This window comes from Lemur catta, chromosome 8 (assembly GCF_020740605.2).
Source record: "Lemur catta isolate mLemCat1 chromosome 8, mLemCat1.pri, whole genome shotgun sequence".
NCBI lineage: Eukaryota > Metazoa > Chordata > Mammalia > Primates > Lemuridae > Lemur > Lemur catta.
This window is the reverse complement of record NC_059135.1, coordinates 42,254,960-42,276,070: the sequence shown is the minus strand read 5'-3', so window position 1 is coordinate 42,276,070 and position 21,111 is coordinate 42,254,960. Positions and strand designations below refer to the sequence as shown.

At 38.9% G+C, this 21,111-nt stretch overlaps 1 protein-coding gene across 2 annotated transcripts in view; it reads left to right on the top strand.

The window, feature by feature from the left end:
- Window positions 1-491: 491 nt before the first annotated feature.
- ITGAV (integrin subunit alpha V) overlaps window positions 492-21,111 on the top strand; it is a 78,309-nt gene continuing 57,689 nt past the window's right edge. Inside the window, exons 1-2 of one of the 2 annotated variants that reach the window (XM_045559991.1) lie at window positions 492-940; window positions 10,858-10,988. In XM_045559991.1, coding sequence (XP_045415947.1) covers window positions 756-940; window positions 10,858-10,988 — 316 coding nt within the window. In that variant the 5' untranslated portion in view covers window positions 492-755. The remainder of the gene's footprint in view (window positions 941-10,857; window positions 10,989-21,111) is intronic. The other variant, XM_045559992.1, reaches the window with a different exon arrangement.

Here is a 21,111-nt window from a genome sequence, read left to right as displayed (position 1 = left end):
CAGCGTTTGTGTGTGGGGAGGAAAACAACCATTAATTACAGAGTTTCGTGGGTGAGAGTCTGCCAGGCTAAGTAGCAGAAACACGAGAAGCGGATAAAGCTTTCCTCACTGTTAAACAAAAGTCGCTCAAGATCCCGGCCGGGCCAGGGAACCTGGGCTGCCCTCGCCACTCGAGTGGCCGCCGGCGCATTGGGACGCTGGACCCTCTGCCCGCCCCCGGCTCCCGGCGCCCGGGCTGCGGGCTCTCGTCCAGGGGCGCAGCCGCCCGCCCGGCCTCTGAGCGCCCGGGGCCCCGGCGCAGGTTCCCCGGCTCGGGACAGGCGGCGACAGCGCGCACGGAAGTGCGCCCGGCTCTGCCCGGTGGAAGGACGGCTCTCCTCCCCCACTTCCTCCTTCGGCTGGGCGGCACGGCCTCCAGGGGCGGCTCCTCCCCTGCCTCCTCCCCCGGCTCCGGCTGCTCTCGGGCCGGAGGCGCGGCGCGCACCGCTGCGGTCCCCGGGCTCAGACGCGGCGTCGCGCAGCCGAGCGAGCGGGGAGCGAGGGGCCGCCCGCGCTGCTGTCCCCGCCCGCGCCCCGCGCCTCCGGCGGCCGCTCGGAAGCTCAGCCCTCCCGCCTGCCCCGGCGCCGTCCCGGGCTCGCCGGGAAGCCAGCGGCCGGCAAGTCTGGGCGCGCAGGCGGCGGCCGCGGGCTCCGTGCGCCCCGGGGGGAGGGGGGTGGCCGCCGCTCCGGCCCGGCGTCCCGCGCGCTCTTCGGCGATGGCTCCTCCGCGGGGGCGGCGGCTGCGCTTTCGCCCCTGCCGCCTCCTGCTGCTGCTCCACGGACTCCTGCTACCTCTGTGCGGCGCCTTCAACCTAGACGTGGACAGTCCTGCCGAGTACTCCGGCCCGGAGGGAAGTTACTTCGGCTTCGCGGTGGATTTCTTCGTACCCAGCGCGTCTTCGTAAGTGGCCGCACTCGGAGCAGGACTCGGGCCTCCCCCGCCGCGCGCACCCACCCTGCGTTCCCCCACCGGGGCTGATCTCTGGGGACATTCCGGCGTCCGTCTGTCCCATCCATCCCACCCGCCGGTGGGTTGCGTCCTGGGTGGAGGGAATATTTGGGGAAATGAACTCCCCTAGGCACCCATCGCCCGGTTCCACTCCGCTCCTCACCTCTTAAAGTTGGTTGGGGGCAGAGGGAGAGCTTTGAAGCTGACCTGTGCTTAACATTCGGGAAAAGTGGGAAATCAACAAAGGCTGGTTCTGCTGGACCCCTTGCTGCCTCTGCTAGTGTCCAGGACTTGGTCGCTTTCGTCTCTGAACTTCTTTTTCTCCGCTACCGGTTAGCCTTCCCAGTAGTCTTTTTCTGCTTCCCAGACTTAATGCCCGTCCTTCTCGTTTTCCTAAGCAAGCCCTCCCCCACTCTTTCCGCCTCTCTGATTCTGTTTCTTCTCACTTACTCCTGTTCCAGGCATTCTCATGACTTAAAATGACCATATTGTATTAATTTCATTGTGCCTTATCTCTGGGACTCTCAGACCTTTGCACATTTGAGGTTGAACAGATGAATTGAATGTGTCATCTGTTCTTTTTATAGTGATTCACTATTTAGGTCATTGTTCAGAAAGAACAAGGGTGTTTGCTGAGTTTTCACTCACTGCAGGCCATTAGAATACTGCAGTATTTAATAATTCAGTTATGTTTTCGAATTGCCAGCGTTCTATGTTTCAGGGGCTGTCAGGCAGGATTTGTAATAGTTATTGTCATTATTGGATTAAAAGTTGTTTCTGACTCTGCTGAACGCTGACATCATTCTCACCACCCCACCCCCAAATTAGCATTAGAAATACTGATTTAATGACAGTTCACTGGATGTTTTATGATGTTTTAATCTTGTTTTCAAAAAGAAGCCCTTCTTAGGGTTCCTTCTAAGCTCTTAAAATTGTTTAACAACATATTTTTGTTTCTATATTTTCTCTACAAGATATCCTTTTGGAGGAGCCGAGAATAATTTTGATAGTCTGTACTTGGATAAGACTACTTTTCCACTACAAAAATGTCTACTTTGGGAAAAATATCTAAATATTTTTGTATTACTGTTAGAACATACAGCAGAATTTAGTCCTCACAGCATTTTTCTGAATGTTGCTGAATATGATTCATTTTGGTAACAACCTTTGTGGCAATACATAAATTGGATGCCGTTAGTGGAAACTAGACATTGTTTTATACAGCAAATTCGGTTTTGTTTGTTGTTTCCAGTTACGTACTTTTGGCGAGACCAGAGCACAGCTTTTCCAAAATGATAAAAATAATCATTAATTTTAGGCTACAATTACCACCTTCACATTTGATTTGATTTTAGTCAGCATTATCTTTTAAAAATATTTTGTTCCAGATATTTTTAAGTGTTTGCCTTTAAGATACAGAGCATTTTAGTTGCTCCCAAGGGTGCACTTTTAGATTTAATTTGTACAGTAATTCTAATGATTTTTTTTTTTTTTTTTTTGAGACAGAGTCTCGCTTTGTTGCCCGGGCTAGAGTGAGTGCCATGGCGTCAGCCTAGCTCACAGCAACCTCAAACTCCTGGGCTTAAGCGATCCTACTGCCTCAGCCTCCTGAGTAGCTGGGACTACAGGCATGTGCCACCATGCCTGGCTAATTTTTTCTACATATATTTTTAGCTGTCCAGATAATTTTTATTTCTATTTTTAGTAGAGACGGGGTCTCGCTCAGGCTGGTCTCGAACTCCTGACCTCGAGCGATCCACCCGCCTCGGCCTCCCAGAGTGCTAGGATTACAGGCGTGAGCCACTGCGCCCCGCGATGATTTTGAAAATATGTATCTTTTGTCAAGAGTTAGCATTTACTCTTGATGCCAACTCCATCAAAGTTGATGGAGTGTTTTGCAAATGTTGATGTTAATTCTTTGCCACCCCTCTTAGTTTAGTGTAAAGATACATGGAAAACTGATAAACTTTAAATGTTTTTACATGGCAAATTGAGTAATGTTGAACTATTGATGATACTGTTGTTGGTTACAAGGCATGGTGGCTAATCTTATTACTATGATTATTGAAAGTACTCTAAGTTCACACATTTACATGTGCTGACATGTTTACATGGCCTCATCCATGAACTTTCAATGGTAAGGTAAAATTGAACTTGGGTTTGGTTTCCTATAATATTTTGAAATCTTTTTTACTTTGTTACTTCAGCTTTGTTACTGATAGACTAGGGAGCTCTCTAGGTATAGCCTAACTTAAAAAATGGAAACCAAGATTTTTTTTTTAAAAAACCAAAATAATATATATAAACAAAGGTTTCTATTAACTAAGCTTTTCAGATTTAACAAAGATTAATGTAAAATTATGCTGAATTTTGAAAAAGGGCACTTTTAAATTTAACAAGCATTGGAATCCAAGGTGCATGGGATACCATTTATAATATTACCAGCTGGAATTATTGTTTATTTGGTGTTATCATAAACTTCTAAAGGAAAAAAAAATCCACACAATAAAAAAGTTTTTCCTAATTAAAGAGTTCCTTCCTTCTGAGGGAAAGATTAGTGAGGAAGCAATGAATGGTTATGAAGTCTGCTCCTGCCATTTCTTCAGTTTAGGAGTCCACGTACCTCAGGCAAGGTGTAGGATTGTTTTATGTCTCATTTTTTTGTTCTAAAAAATTATTATTGAATTATGTCTGTATTATGAAAATTAATAAATCAATATTTATTAAAGAGAAGAAAAAATAAAGTATTAAAGCAAAAATGTTAAGGTGCTCCCTCAAAAAAAAAATCCCCCCAGTTTGAAGTGAAAATTCACAAGAAGAGTGATTTTTAAAAATTATGAATAATAAAAATTAGCATTCCATATTTCTTTTGTAAGCATTAATTTATGGTGACTATATTGTTAAACTCACATAAAATTTAAAGATCATATACAGGCCAAGAATTAAAATCATGTTTTTCTTGTGGAGACTAATTGGAGAAATTAAAAATTACATCCTAGGTTTAATTATAATAATGATATCTTACATTCATAAACCTATTTACTTTTACTTATATCTCCTTTCATGCTATAGCCCAAACCAGCAGGGGAAGTAGGGAGGGAGAAGCAGATAAACTCATTCTTATAGATGAGGAAACTGAGGCAGAAGAGTTTGCAGTCTTTAGTTGTTTGAGCAGGTTGGTGTGGGTAGAAGGCAAGAGAGGGATCAAAGGACAGGATGTGAAATTCAAATCCCGCACCATATTCAGCTGATTTCTTTTATTTTTCTAGAGACGGGGTCTTGCTATGTAGCCCAGGCTGATCTCAAACTCCTGGCCCCAGGCAGTCCTTCCCCCTCAGCCTCCCAAACTGCTGAGGTTACAGCAATGAGCCACCATGCCTGGCCAAGAAAGCTTTTTAAATAAAACTCTGCCCAGGCTATATATTAGATCTAGAAGTGGAGCTCTAACTTGATATTCCAGTGGCTGGCCTGTGGATAGTTTCTACTTGACTAGCCCATCTTAACTCAGTTTGACTAAAAATGAATTCTTTTTTCACCAAGAAATGTCACTTATACCTCTGTGTCTATTAATAGTGGCATCATTTTCTCTGTTGCCCTGGAAATAATTTCATATTCCTCCTTCTCATTTTATGTTTTTCTTTGTCTCTTCTACTTTGCTCCCCCAGTATTAGTCAGTGATTAGTCACAGGCTGAAGGTCCTAGAAATTCTTCCTCGTTAAGGGTTTCTTGAATCCATTTCTGTTTTCTGCTACACCCTCGTATTTCAGCCCACTCATCACAAGTGTGGTCTGTGGCACTCAGGTTCTTCTCCATCCCTCTGCCCATCATTTGGCTCTTAGACCTGCAACACATCTTATTTGTTTCTACTAGATTTATTTTTCTGAAACATCCTTTTTGATCTTGGTACTCTGCTTGAAAATTCCCTCAATAATGCTTCTGTTGCCAGAGAGAAAGTCCAAACTGCTTAATCTGGATTAAGTTCCCTATGCTGTCGGTCCCAACCTGTATGTACTTCTTAAATTTCCTGTATCTTTCTCCCCTCAACATTGTAACCATCTTCACAACTTTACAAAATGCTGCCAGCTCATTTTCATAAACTTCAGTGTTGCTCTAGCTATACTGGTTGATTTTTCTCATCATAAATAATATACATGTATAGACTATAGTCTTATTATTTAGAAAGCAAGTCCTATGTTGATTACCTGATAAAGACCGTAGGTTTATAGGGCATTATAAAAGAGAAGAGAAAAAGTATGGAGTTTTTAGTTACTGTTTCTCTTTTACATCATGTAAGTGTTGACTGTGGCATATTTATTTTTAATGAAAAAGAAATCTGAAACTGGAATTATAGCTTTGAAATAACATTCAGCACTATTTTATACACATTTCTTTCCTTATACATGTATGGTAGTTTTTAGAAGTTCCTTTTGGTGAAGCCTCATTAGTCAACCCAGAGTCAACTAAATATGTTAAACAAGCTCTGCTGTGGAAAGGTCAGTGCTGAAAGCAGCAAACAACTGAGTTCATTTGAAGGGTTTGAAAAATGGACTTGTCATTGATTGGCAAGTTGCCTCTGCTTGGTAGTCAAGGTCACGTTCCCTGAAGCAACTGCCCTCCCTGGACACTTTGGATAGGAAGTACATCCAAAGGACATCCTGGTTGGTTTCTCTGATCCTCTTGTCTGTCTTTCTGCCACTTCCTCTTACTATACCTCTCCCTCCCTAGCCCTTTTTTTCTTTTTTCATCTCTTATCCTGCCTCTCTCTTTCCTTTCCTCCTCTATCTCCCTCCCTCGATGTCCAACATTCTGCCCCCACCTTTTATATTTCAGCAGTTCTTGGCGTGGATGTAAATCTTAACTCTGGAGTGCTAAATAGTCATTTAATGGAATTGTCTTCAGTCATTTAAAAAGAATGGTGAGAATGGGGATCCTGAGAATGTCCTTGGACACACTTTTTGGAGAAAAATGGAGTCCATAAGCAGAAAGTTGCAGGCATATGAAACTAAGTTGCCTAGCTTCAGATTTTCACTGCTAATCAGTGAACTCTCTTGTCAGCCTCACCTAACCCTCTCCACCATTGTCAGGAAATGTTGAGCCAACTTTCCTTCCCTTCTTTTTCTTCTCCATTTGAGTTAATTACTTGACCATTAATAGCCCTTTGAGAACATGGAAGAAAGAAAAGCCCTTTTAAAAACAGATTTTAAGTTTTGTTTCCTGCTTTGTTAGGGGATTAGCTTATTAATTGTACTAATTGTTGTTTTTAGTTCCAATACCATCTTGTGTTTTTACTGATGCTTTCAGATTTTCTAAGTTTGCATTTATCTACTCCCGCTTTCAGAAAATTTCTTTTTAAAGTAATTACAGTGGGCATTGTTATTTCCATTCAGTAGAGAAGGGAACAGAGACTCAGAGGTATAAAGTGACTTCCTCAATTAATTTGCAGTGTTTGTGACTTTTAGTCCCAAACTGTTCCCAGTAGACAGTGCTTATACTGCAAACATTACTTTCTGGTCTGTCAGTTCTCATACCCCAGTTAAGCTGTTTTAGACATTCATTAGACATTCTTAGATGAACTTCAAGTAACAATTTTTTTGTAAAGCATTTTATTAAGTCTTTTTTTTTGGTAGTATGTGTTGCTTTTTAAATTCCTTAATTTTCTCATATATAATAGAATCTTTTACCACCCTGAACCCTTTATTCTATGCATGCAAATATTAATTTTTTCACTTAACTCTCTGTTAAGACTTTAACATGTCTAAGGTCATTTTACTTTCTCCATCTCTCCGTTTTTCTCTTTTAACAACTTAAATGTCATAAAAGTGACTTAAATACCATGATGACATTTTGGACAAAAGACTTTATTCCTTAACTTTTTCCCCTACACATTTAGCATGTAGATACTGACACATTCCTTTTATATTATTCTACGATTTCTGTGGCGTTTCACCAGTGTACAAGACTGCACATGAAGGTATGTTTAGGAAAACTTGAACATCCGTATTTGTACATCTAATTACCATCATTTTATGCCTATAATGTGTAACTGTTCTGATGAAAAGCAGCAGCCTTGTTACTTGGTTTTAACCAAGGAATTCAAGCTATGTGCTGCCAATGGAGTGCAGTTTTCATTCAGAGAACTCTCCTACTGTGTCCTTTTTTCTGTCTTTGCTGAAGGCCGTCCCCTAATAACTTCCCAGCTCTCTCTGTCTTATAAAGAAAGCATCTGAAACCCCAAATTAAGTAGAGATGTTACATAAGGAAATTATTTTAAGGATAATTTAAATAATTGAGTGTTTAATAGAAGATGATTTCTGCATTCTTGCATGGTTGAGGCATAGTGGAAATGATCTATTTCTGTATGGCTGATTGAAGATTGCGACCCATAGCTATCGAATTTACTTGCTCCTCCACTGTCAACTTAAACTTTTCTTGAGTTCTTATTATGTGGCAGGCACAAGGATGAATTAGAGTCCCCTACATTCAAAGAAGCAATTTATCATAAAGTGGGAAGACTAGTTTTGACAAAACATTATAAAAGATTCTATAAAGTGCTCTGCGATGACAGTCTAGAAATGAGTTTTGCTTGTAGGTTTCTAGGCAGATTCTGGGAACCAGCTCTCCTGTCTTAACCTCTTGGAACCTGGCATTATCTACAACAATAAAAACATGTGCATACCTTTGCTTGTACTACCCTTCTTAGAACTACTGTGGGAATTTACCTAAGCCCTTTTCAAGGTATAGACCTTTAAAAAGTACCCTTGCTAGAAATGTTCTTTTTCTCCAGCATGCACTGAAAAATCATTTAATTCAGATGAAGAGGGGCAGTTTTGTGATTTTTGTGGCCAATTTTTTGACCTATTGAAAGGAAAAAGAAATCATATGTATAATTTTTATATATTTACCTATATAAAATTTATATATTTATAATTTACATATATATAAAATATAGCTGTGTTAACTAACTCTGATTTAGAAAAAGGGAGAAGTTGCTTTCCCACTCATAACCTTATTTTTTTCTATGAAAGATTGTTGCTGAATGAAAACTAAGATAATTTCCTACCCAGAATCATTTTGCTGTGATGGGAATGAGCCAGAAGTGGTGTTTTACTGATGCCAAATATGACTGCATAAAGCTTTATTAAACAGGGCGTGGTTTGGTTGGGAGTTTCGTCTTTATTTTGAATTTGTGGGTTTTAAGATATGTGTCAGAAAGCAGGATTCCTGTAACTGAGCAATTTACACTGCCAGCTTTGGTGTAGTCTAGATGAGATTATATTTAAGATGTAGGTTTGTTTGGAATTTCACAAAAAGGTGAAAAGCAATTGTGAATGTTTTCTTTGTCAGGAGAATTTAGTGTTTAACCAAATGAAATGATAATAGTGATAGGATTTATCTAGAGCTGTTTGTATCAGTCTGTATTCTGGTTTTTTTCCCCCATATTTCAATTAGTTTCTTGAGAAGAAAGACTGAGTGTCTCTTTTATTATATCTTCTTTCTCTTCCTGACTCTTAAATTACCATTGTCCCTCAGAGCTCATTCTTTGGCCCTCTTTTCTCTGAGCTTCTCCTGGGTGAACAACTCCATCTGTGTTCTGATACTCTCCACCCATTATCTCTCAGGCGGAGCTCTCCTTAGAGCTCTAGAATAGCAAGGTATCTCACAGATGTCTTAAACAAATTAAAAACTGAATTCGGGCTGGGCACGGTGGCTTATGCCTATAATTCTAGCACTTTGGAAGGTTGAGGTGGGGGGATCACTTGAGGCCAGAAGTTCAAGACCAGCCTGAGCAACATAGTGAGACCCTGTAAAAAAATAGAAAAATTAGCATGTGCCCGTAGTTCCAGGTACTTGGGAGGCTGAGGCAGGAGGATCACTTGAGCCCAGGAGTTTGAGGTTGCCGTGAGCTATGATGATGCCACTGCACTCCGGCCTGGGTGACAGAGTGAGACCCTGTCTCAAAAAAAGAAAAAAAAAGAAGAAAGAAAAGAAAAAGAAAAAAAGAAACTGAATTCATGATTTTCCTATAAATACTTAATCTGCCTTCTACTTTCCTACTGTCTAGGCTTTTGTCCCATCTGTGCATTCAAGAAGGAAACCTAGTTGATATTCTTTAATCTTCCCTTTCTCTCGTTTTCAGGCGCCTGGCTATTCCTGTTCATTTTACTTTAGATGTTTCTCAAATCTGCCACCTATCTTGCCACGTGCTTGCAGACTGCAGGTCCCTATCAGCCCCTCCCTGAGCTGCTGCTGCTCTCTTGCTTTCCTTGTTCCATTTTTGTCTCCCTGTCCCATAATGCTTTCCCCATGAGACATGACATTTAGTTTTCTTTATTAGATGATTCTTCTGCCTAAAAAACATTCAGAGGCTTCAAATGGACCCAAGGATATAATCCAAAGTTTAACCATGGCTAAAACACCCTGCTTGACTTGGCTTTTACTGGGCCCTCTGACTTTGTCTTTGCCATTTCTGGCTTGCTCTCTAGGTTCAGCCACACTTCTTTTAAATCCTGGAGACTAAATTCTTTTCTGCCCAGGATTATGCTACTTTTGCTTAGGGTGCACCCACCTCTTCATCTCACTTCCCTCATCTCACCTCTACCTCCTTCCCCTCAACTCCCCAACACAAAAGCTCCTGGGTGCCCTCCTGTACATCTTAATTTTCTGGTGAGTTCCTTAGAGATAACATCTCTGACTACTTAATCTAAAAAAAAATCTCTCCTCCCCATTCTTTAAAATTAATTTCCTTAGACTTCCTTTGTCTCTCTCCTCCAGTTCCTTAGCGATAATTTTTGTTTATCTGAAAGTCTCTCTTCCCTTTTCCTAAATAATCTTTCAGCTAATTGTTTGCTGCAATTGTAACAGTAATTTGTTTCTTTGCACTTGTAACAGTAATTTGTTTCTCTGTTGGCTAATTTCTTGCGTCCAAGAATGTAAACTGCACTAAGATAAGGAACCAAGATTGTTTTGTTCTTCCTGGTATCTCTAGTGCCAAGCACTGTGCTTTATATAGAGGAAACACTCAATTCATACCTCTTTTTGAATTAATAGAAAACAGCTAAAGAATAGAAAAATTAGCCAGGTGTGGTGGTGCGTGCCTATAGTCCCAGCTACTTCAGAGGCTGAGGCAGGAGGACGGCTTGAGCCCAGGATCTGGAGGTTGCTATGAGTTATGATGATGCCACTGCCCTCTAGCCTGGGCGACAGAAAAAGAAGTGATATTGACTCCTGATTATTTTGTCTTCAGTTAATTTTACCCTGATAGAAAATTGAATAGTAGTCCTAATATTTGACAAGGAATTGATTAGATTAATATTACGAAGAGAAATTTGTTAGTCACTACTAAAAAAAAAAAATGAAGTACAGTAGTAGTTCTAATATAAGATTTTTCCAAAAGGGGAAATAATATTTAGAATTACCATACTTTGAGATCATTTATTTAGAATCATTTATTTTATTTTATTTATTTTTTGCTCATCATTCAGGATATAGAAAATGCATGGCAAATCACAAACACAACCCAAAACAAAACTTCCCTGACACTAGCCAGCATACATTTTTTTAAACAGCTTTATTGACATATGTGACATACAATAAACTGTACATATTTAAAGTGTAGTTTGACCCACAAATATTTTTAAATAAATATAACACTGACGTGTCCTTATAAAGTTATCAGGAAAAATAAACTATACCAAATAGCGTATGTATGTCAGAGAGTACCAAAAGAATAATGAAGATTATGCCCTCAGTGAATGGTTTTGAAAAATATTTGTGGATAATATCAAGAGAATGATTGCTTTTCATAAATCACGAGATACTGCTTGTGCTTCATGTCATTTAAAATCTTGTCTACCTCTTTTGTATTTTAGCAGGATGTTTCTTTTGGTGGGAGCTCCCAAGGCAAACACTACCCAGCCTGGGATTGTGGAAGGAGGGCAAGTCCTCAAATGTGACTGGTCTTCTACTCGCCGGTGCCAGCCAATTGAATTTGATGCAACAGGTAAATGTTACTTCTCAGTGGTCCTTTCCCTTAGTTTATATCATTTGAATTTTTTAAAGCAGTTACTTTAGTTTAAATGAAACAATGTAATAAAGTAATGTATATAAGCACCTCAGATCCACAGGGAAAGTTATATAAAGACAAATTATTTGTTATATGATTTTCTCCTACAATTTTGTGGTGTATGAAAGCATTAAAAATACATTGTGTTTCTGTTGGTTTGATGTCTTCTGCTTTAAACTGATGGTGTCAACCTACAGAAATTTGGGGAAGATCTATTAAAATGTTTCTGCATCTCTTCTGAGAAGAGGGAGCTCATAGGCACAGAAAGGCCTTTTGTTGTTTTTCTGTCAGCCAAATTGAAGCATGACTCACTCACTGATTCTCGTAGAAGACCAACTCTCTAATCACGAATGTATTTAAGCCTCGGGTTGTGTTATGAAAACCAGTTCAGCCATTTCTTTGTAGTCAAGTAGATTTAGGTGATTAAAAAACTCTTATTCAAAATTTATGGGGAAAGTTATGTGTTATGATTCTGATAACAGAATTTTATTTTAGGTACAAATTTCAGTGTCAGGATTGTGGCACTAAGGAGAAAAATAGTATAAGGAAAATGAGAAATAACTTAAGTTTTACCTTTTTGTTAGTGAAAAAATATACATAATCCTGTACACATTTATATTGATATATTTATTTGTATACATTTGTGAAATCTTAGAGATTCCTCAAAGAAATAGTGTCACATTATTCTAGTACAATAGTCTTACAAATTTTTTAATGATCCTTATTTTGCTGGCTTTGACAGAGTGCTTTACAATAAACTTGAATAAAATTAATCCTTTTTTCCATATTGTTATTTCCTGTTTTAAAGTATATTGATTCTGGGAATTATATCAGTGAAACAGGAATCATGATGTGGACTGTTCCATTTGACATTGTCATCAGTGCCAAAATGATTGTTAGTCATTAAGCCAGATGTTAATGGGAACCAGATCACATGTTTTTGGGTTTTTTCCATTGAAACCATCTACATTAAACATTGTTGTTGTTTTTTTTCCCCGTACATGGCTAATATTTGGAAAACTCCAAAGTTGGTAAATAGGCTCAATTTTACCACAAATGAGAAATACCTGTGATTCAGAATATTAAGGTTTGGGGCATTTATTTTCTAACAAAATATGAATACTAATAAAATGAAACCTAAGTTCAGTTTTGTTAGGTTGAACTGTTCAGATAGGTTTTTGTGTATTGCAAGCTAATTCATTACTGGTGTTTTTTTTTTTTTTTTGAAATTTCGCTTTAGGTAGTTTTTTGTTTACTGGAAAGATAATACATGCACATGCTAAAACAAATTTTAAACCTTCCAAAAGTGTGTATAATGAGAAAATAGGACTAGCTCTTATCAGTCCGCTCAGGGGCAATCACTTTTACTAATTTCTTTTATCCTTCTAGAATTTTCTCATTCCTATATATATATATATGCATCCTTTACAAAAAAAAAAAGAGGCAACTCACAATTAGCCATAGTGGTATATGCCTGTAGTCCCAGCTACTTGGGAGGCTGAGACAGGAGGATCTCTTGAGCTCAGGAGTTCGAGGCTGCAGTGAGCTGTGATCATGCCACTGCACTCTAGTCTGGGTGATGGACTGACACCCCATCTCCTAAAAAAAAAAAAAATCAACTCACAAGTAGAAACTTACTAAATATACTGTTAGGTACCTGGCATACCACCCCACCCCTATCTAACAATAGATATCTCTTGTAGATCTTTCCATGTTGACATATGTGGATTTCCCTCATATTTTGTAAATCACTGATAGTATTCTATTCTATATGTGTATATATGTATATCCTAATTTATTTAACTTGCATTTCCTATTGACAGATAGATTGTTTCCAGTATTTTGTTATAAACACTGATATAGTGAAAATCCTATGCACAAGTATTTGTACAAATCTGAGAGTGTGTCTGTAGGATAAAGGGGATTTTTTGATCAAAGTATATGTATATTTAAATTACACATTATTCCTCAGAGAGGTTTACACTCTCCCAGTTATGTTTTCTGCAACCCGTGCCAGTGCCATTTATCACCATGTTTTATCTTTGTCAATTTTATAGGAGAAAGTATCTGTTCTATTAATTTGCTTTAATTAACAGTAAGACCGAGTCTCATTGCATTTGTTTGTAAGCCATAAATATCCCTTTTCCTGTGAGCAAGTATCAGTACATTTGCACATATTTTCTATTGATTTAATTTGTAAAAATGAATCCCTGTTGAGGTCACTCCATCCTTTCAGTGCTTAGGCCAGAATATGTACTCAAACTTGACATTAAATCTGTCAAGTCAAAATCTCACTGATTCTCGTCATTCCACTGCCTACATTCAGATCCCAGCCACTATTGTCTCTCACCTGGACTATTGCCCTAGACTTTTGAATTAGTCGGGGCATTGCCAGGAATGAGACGGCACACTTAAATTGGGGCAGTTTGAGGAGCTTGACTATTTACAGAGGATTGTGCAGGGTATCGGGATTGGTAGTACATTGGTAGCAGCTCTAGTTAAAATTTGGCCTGTAGGCCTTAAGGGAGTAGTTACCAGAATCCAAAGACGGAGGGCTCCATAGAGAGAGCCACGTGACAGGAGCCAGCCCAAAATGACAGAAGGGAGGAGCAGGGGGTTAAAACCCTAAGCTCACTCTTCTCCTTCCCTTTTATTCTCTGGGTGTCTTTGTTGTGCCTCAGAAACAGTAGGCACATTTCCACCTCATGCTTGCCTGGACTGTTTCCTCTGCCTGGAACATTCTTTCCCTGAATGTCCACTGAGTCCCCCCTTCACCACCATCTTTGAGAATTGTTCAAATATTATCTTCTCAGTAATGCCCTGACCATCTTATTTAAAATTGCAACTCCCCTCTTCCCACTCTGTACTTTCATTGAACTCTTCTCAGCTTTATTTTTCCCTGTAGTACTCACATTGGTATATAGGTTATTTATTTATTGTTAATGAATGTCTCTTTCTCTCAATTAGGATATAAGTTTCCTGCAGACAGTTTTTTATCTGTTTTGTTCACTGCTAAAACCCCAGCATCTAGAACAATGCCTGGTACAAGTCAGTGCCTAATAAATTGTATAGATGAATGAATGAGTGAATCATAAGAGCTTTTTGTATAGTGAGGAAATAAAGTTCTTTAGTTATCATAGGTGTATGTAAATATATGTATTAATTTTGATCTGTTTTCTTTTGTCCCTGCTTATGATATTGCTGTAATCTTTCCATATAACTTCTGGGATTTCTCTCATGAAAAAAATATACAAATTAAGATTTCATGTTTTTACATTAGAATTTTTATCCAAATGGTGTTTGAATTTAAGAGGACAATATGGAGTTCAATAATCTAGTCAAGAAAATGTATATCTAGAAACAGCACCATTAGACTGAAATATATTGACTTTCATGGAGGAAGTACTCACAACTTACAGTATCCTCCTAAACTTTCCATACACCTTTCTTCAAACCACCTCTCACTCCATCCTAGCCCAAACACATAAACATCCCTGCACCACAATGTCTTCTAATTTTCTGGCATCTCAAGGGAGTTAGAGGCTGAGTGATTTGTGTTTCTGGAGGCAAACTGTCCAGGGCTCTGGACGGTGTCTGTCATTTACCAGCTGTTGATTTTGCACAGGTCGCTGTCAGGTTACCCTCAACTCCCCTGGTACAGTGTTCTCATCAAACCTGCTCCAGAGGTGTGGATTAAACCAAAGGAATTAATTTATATATAAGTAAAGACATACAAAGTGCGTAGTACAGGGATTGGCATGTTAAAACGGCTCAGTAAACATGGGTGTGTTATGTTGTTGTTCCTCCCTTCTGCCTTCTTGGGGACCCTGCCTATTTCTTCATTTACGCCTATATCCCTACAATATTTGCCCTTTTCCTTTTTCCTTTCCCCTGAAACTTTCAAGTATTTTTAAATCTTTTCTACCTGAAAAAACTAATCAAAAACAGCTTATCTTTGAACATGTATCTTCTCTTGGTCATTTCCCTTTCTGTCTCCATTCTTTTACATCCCTGATTTTTGAATACTGTTTCTCTCTTCATTACTTCCCATGCTTTGACCACTTCAATCTGGCACCTGCCCCACCCAGCCATGGTTCTGACTGAGATCGTTAGCAGCAGCCTGGTGCCAACTTCGGAGGACACTTTTCACTCTTCATCTTATTGCACCGCTCTTTTACAGTTCACCCCGTTAAGCCATTCCCTCTTTATTTAAAAGTTGCTGCTCTTTGTCTGCCTGAAACTGTCCTTGTCCTCTTTTTCCTCCTAACCTTCTTGATATTCCTGTAGACTTTCCTCTTTGGCTGTTCTTTCATCACTTACTCCATTATTTGTTATACATCATGGTGTCATGAAAAGGAAATAGACCTTGCAGTCAGAGAGACTTGGGTTCAGATCCAGGATCTGTCAGTTTTTCCAGTGTTACCTTGGGAAAATTACCTACTGTATTAGTCCATTTTGCATTGCTGTAAAGAAAATAGCTGAGGCTGGATATATGACAAAGAAAAGAGGTTTATTTGGCTCACAGTTCTGCAGGCTGTACAAGAAGCATCGTGCCAGTATCTGCTTCTGGTGAGGATTTCAGGGAGCTTCCAATCAGTGTGGAAGGTGACAGGAGAGCAGATGTGTCACGTGGCGAGAGCAGGACCAAGAGAGGGAGGAGGTGGTGCCAGGCCCTTTAAACAACCAGCTTTCTCATGAACTAATAATAAAGCAAGAACCCACTTGTTGTGGCAGGGAGGGCACCAAGCCATTCATGAGGGATCCGCCCCCATGACCCAAACACCTCCCACCAGGCCCCACCTCCAATACTGGAGATCAAATCTCAACATGAGATTTGGAGGGGCCAAACATCCAACCACATCGCCGACTTTTCTACATTATCTAATACATCCCTGGGGTAATCATAAGGAGTTTAAATTAGTTTATTTACTTTATTGTGTTTCTGTGTCCAGAACAGATTTTAAGGCTTAAAAAGACTTTATTCTCATGTTTTTAATGTTTGGGAAATAATTTATAAAATAGTCATAGGAAGATTAGCACTGATTATATGATGTGGTAGAACTCTTCATCAGTATTCATATTTCTAAAACTTCTGGGAAGACCCTTGGTATGCCCATGTGACTTTTTCTGACCAACAAAACATGAGCAGAAGTGCATAATTTGTGGGTAGAGGGCTTAAAAGCCAGGGCATCTTTCCATCTCCCACCAGATGCCATCGTGAGTAGTGAGAGTTTGAATGGTAGAGCTTATGTCAGCCTGAGTCCCAGAGTGAGGAGGACATGAAACCTAGACTTTTACCCACATGTGTGCATACAAAAGAAATCCTGTGTTATTTTTAATTACTTGAGATGTTGAGGATGCTTGCTACTATAGCATAATGCAGCCTAAACTGAATAGTATGTATAGGGACATTAAAATTGAATATTATCAGTAATCAATTGTGGGAAAATGGTTATCAAAATCCTTTTCTATGCTGCATGCCAATTTGATCTTCCTTTAGGTTTCTTATTCTGTTTCATCGAATATCTGAGTGACTGACTAGGGTATCACTGCTTATGTTAAAAATAACCCCTGAATGATAAATTGCATTTGGACTGAGAGAATCTATAATAGACTAAGTTCCTGATGGAGATGTCATGGCTTTGAGATTCCCTGTGTACAGTAACTCTTATAATTGGCATGTCCTCTATGGGGACTCTGGAAGCTTTGGCTATGAACTTGTTGCAAGAGAAACCATTTCTATGGGGCAAAAGGCTTTGCAGCCAGGGTAGCTCCTGTGCCTACCAGATCTTGTTTCTTCATATCTCGGCTGTCACCTGGTGGGGCAAAGAAAAGAGCTCCAGGCAGCTGTGTAGACTGCTGTACAGGAAAGTTCATGTAAGGGGCTTTTACCGAAGAGTATGTCTGGTCCTGTCCTGCTGGCAAGCGGTGGTCCTGTTCTACATCCTTCTAAATAGACTGGTGCTATATGCCTTTGGTAGTTTTGTGAGTCTGAAAGTTTAGTTGAGCCTTAAGAAGTCCCAGATGGTTGTTGCATCAACATTTGAAGTTTGTAACTATATGAAGTACTCTAGGCTCGGTTGTTTCACTGTCTGTTTCTCCTCTTTGAAAAAACAGAATGGTAATTTTATTCCTTCCTGCAAAAAGAACAAACCTCAGCTAGCTCCAGAATCACAATAAAATTTTTAGAGTAAGGTGCTTTATGGAGATACTATAAATGCTTGGCATTAAATAATATATTGTAAAATGGTCCTTTCCTCTCCCCCTTCTTTTAGTTCAGGTTCTGACATATTGGTGGTAGTCTCAGTGTACTAAGTACAGTTCTTTTTCTTCATTAAACTGAAATTTACATTGGTGTTTTTTCTGATGATCTTATAATATGTTTGTTTTCCTGACTAGGTTATAAGCTCTCCAAAAACAGAGAACAAATTTATTTCCACTCACCATTGTATGCCAGTATATAGAGAAATGCTGGGCATATGGTAGGTTGCAAATGTATGTATTGCATGCAAGTGTTGGGTTCTTCATGAAAAGCAATAGAAATAGACTCTGGCTAAATTTAGCAGAACAGAAATTTATTAAAAGGATAATAGTAACTTAACAATTTTCTGAAAAATGGATAGGAACTAAGAAAAGCTAACAAAGGAGCCACTAATGCTAGATTTTATTACTGCTGTAACTGCCATTCCTGAGTGTGGAACACTGTGAGAATAATTTCTTACCCATTCTGGCTCTTTGCATCATTTGCTAGAGATTCAAAGCTTTTATAGTAGTGTCTGATTGACTAAGTCTAAGTCTCATGTTTATGAAAGACAGGGAAAGCTTGTCCTGTCTCACACAACTAAGATTATCAGCTTGTAGAGGGGACTAAAAACTTAGGGTCCTTCAAAAGAAGAAAAAGAAGATAGCTTTTTTTCTTTTTGGTTGGAAAGGTAATAGAAAACATTTTTTGCAAATACACTGTTTATCTGTTAGGCTAGTTAATAATTCATGGACTCATTTTACTTTGTGTTTACCAAAGAGGTATCTGGATATTAGATAGTGTATAATTTATTAGAAGGCCATTTAACTGTGTGTCTTGTCACATGCATTAAGACATGCACCAGTGGCTATGGAAGACAGTCTGGATTTTGGTTTTATTGTAAGATAGTATAACACTAAGTCTCTTAGCTTTTAAAGAAGAAAGATGGACACTTTTGATGTGCTTTGCTTCCTACGCCACAGCATGATTTTGGTGGTGTGGGGGCTATGGGGGAGGCTTTCAAAAATACGTTTGAAAGATCAGTCTAAATCTATTTTACTTAAGCTGTTAACAGTAAACACAAATAGATTTATACCAAAATAAAGGGAGGCATAACTGGAAAGTATCTCACGTTGCCCGGACACTTTGAAGAAGGCTTCCTAGATTAGTTGGTGACATTTGAGCTAGCTAATGAAAAATGAGGTGAAATTCACTGGATTTGGAAGAGGGTTCCAGGTGGAGGAAAACAGTATGTGCATACTTAGTAAGAGATGTTAATGAAAGAAAATCAAATAATTGCATGTGAGCTACATATATTTGTATGTGGACATAAGGTTTATATGTGTGTGGTAGGGGTGTTGAGGGCATGATGAGAAATGAAGCTGGAAGTAAAATGAGGAAGGATCTAAGTGAGTTTTAAAAATATATTCCAAACTAGCAGCCTAACCAAATGACTTCACCATTAAAGCCTAGGGCATATAGAGTGTTATATTAATATTAAAAGTAGAAGAATCCAGATAGAACTCAGTGTGGAGATCCTGGATCCTTGGTTTCTTGTCATGCTAAGTAGATTCAACATGAAAATTACAGAGGAACTAACACTTTCAGTATCTACTCTGTTAATTTTCCTAGTAATTTTTTGGTAAAATTATACAAGTTGTAGGAAATAATAGTAACATATGGATATCTTCAAAATATTATAGATATACCTTTTAAAAAGATGGGGTTCTGTGATGAAAATTTAATTTTGTAGAAAGATCAATCCAATATTGAGACTATTCATGTAACAAGCTAGGGGCAGTCTGTTATATCAATTTTGTCTTCATGTGGCATTAATTTCCTGTTGCTGCTGTCATAAGTCACTATAAACTTGGTGGCTTGAAACAACACAAATTTGTTATCTTTAGTTCTGGAGATCAGATGTCCAAAAAGAGTTATCACTGGGCTGAAATCAAAATGTTGATAATGCTGCATTTCTTCTGGAGCCTCTAGGGGGAGAAGCTGTTTGCCTTTGCCAGCTTCTGGGGGACACTGGCATTCCTTGGCTTGTGGCCACTGCCTCCATCTTCAAAGCCAGAAATGGCTGCTGGAGTCTTTCTCATGCTGCATCACTCTGTCATTGACTCTTCTGCCACTCTTGTGTTTACAGTGTGTCTGCCCAGATAATCCAGAATAATAAATATCCCATTTCAAAGTCCTTAATTTGATCACATCTGCAAAGTCCTTTTTTTGTAAGATTCTGGGAATTAGGACTTGGATATCTCAGGGGCCATTATTGTATCTACCACGGTGCCCTTTCATATATTTTGTTAATTGACATTGGTCATACTACAGGCTACTTCCAGGCAAGAACTATGCTTATATAAGTAGGCATTATTCCCTCTCTTGTTCTTTTTCCACTGGCAGCTGTGGTTTTGAGGAATGCAAACTGGATTTAGAAACTGGCTCAGATTCTGGCTCTGATACTTAGTAGGTGTGACCTTGAGCAAGTGACTAAAGTTTGTGATCCTCAGTTTTCCCATTGTCAAATAGGCATAATACTTACCTGTCAGGGTTGTCATGTAGATCAAATGACATAATGTTTGTGAAAGTACTTTGTAAACAAGGAAGTGCTATACAAGTGAAGAAAGGATCATTTATATCCCATCTGTACTAAAACTGTGGGAAAGTGAATAATTATGGAACAGGAAAGAAATAAAGATAGTTGGGAATATTCTTAAATGGATTATATCCTGGTTTGCATTTTAACCTGTGTTATTGTGACAGTTGGGAAAAAACCCTCCTTGCAACATGTTTTCCTTTTCCAGGGAAACAGATGTGACTAACAGACTGATCATTGCCCAGTTTTCTCAATAATATGTCTTTTTTAAAAAAGATAGACTGCAAGTCTGCATAGAGAAAGGAGAACATGTATCAGCTGGCTTAGAAAAGTCTCTTTGCATAGAAACATAGGCTTACCTGCATGCTTGTTAAATATGCTCTTAAGAATAAAAAAAAAGAACCTCCTACCTTTATATTCCAAACACAGTAAGTAGATATCACCTCCTGCCAACCATCTCCTGTCCTTAGAAGTCACATTACTCTCCTTTCCCCTCAAACGGCTTGCTGGAACACTTAACCACTTGTTCTCAGAAGGGCTTGGTGGTAGACTGTAGGCAAACCCTGGTAATGCCAATTCTCTGGTCAAGAAAAATCCCGTGTAGTATTTTCTGGATATTACTAGGCTTTGTGTTTAATAGAGAATATAGATGCTTTCTGGCCTCTGTGCCATACAATTATTTTCATCTCATTGCAATTAGAACACTCAGACAGACTCTAGAATAGCCTTCTTCTATAAATTTTACTCCCTTCTCTTGGTGAACCTTCTGTCTTCCAGAGTTGTTTAGACATTTCTACAGTTGCAATGGTCCTGTAAATTAAAAAGTTAAAAACAAAAATAGTTCCTTCCCTTGTTAGTAGAAAATAAATTTATATTAAGGAGTTTTTTTTAATGAAAATGTTCTCCTGATATAGTCTGTCACCCTCTGGTACAGAATTACACAAATCGAGACCTAGTATGCACCTTAGAAATCATTTAGTTCAATTCCTTTATTACTAACTGACTAACAATCATGCAAATTAATCAGTATTTTAATGTTTTCAGTGTTTTACTGAAACTAAATTCACATGATCTTTTAAAGTGTATCCCCTTCCCTGCTCCCTTTGACCTGACTCATACCCGTTCTAAGACTTAACATTGGATTGGCTTTTTTTTTTGTTTTTTATCTCCAGTAAAGAGTTTTTGTTTTAAAATGTTAGATGCTTTCAGGATCATTTCCT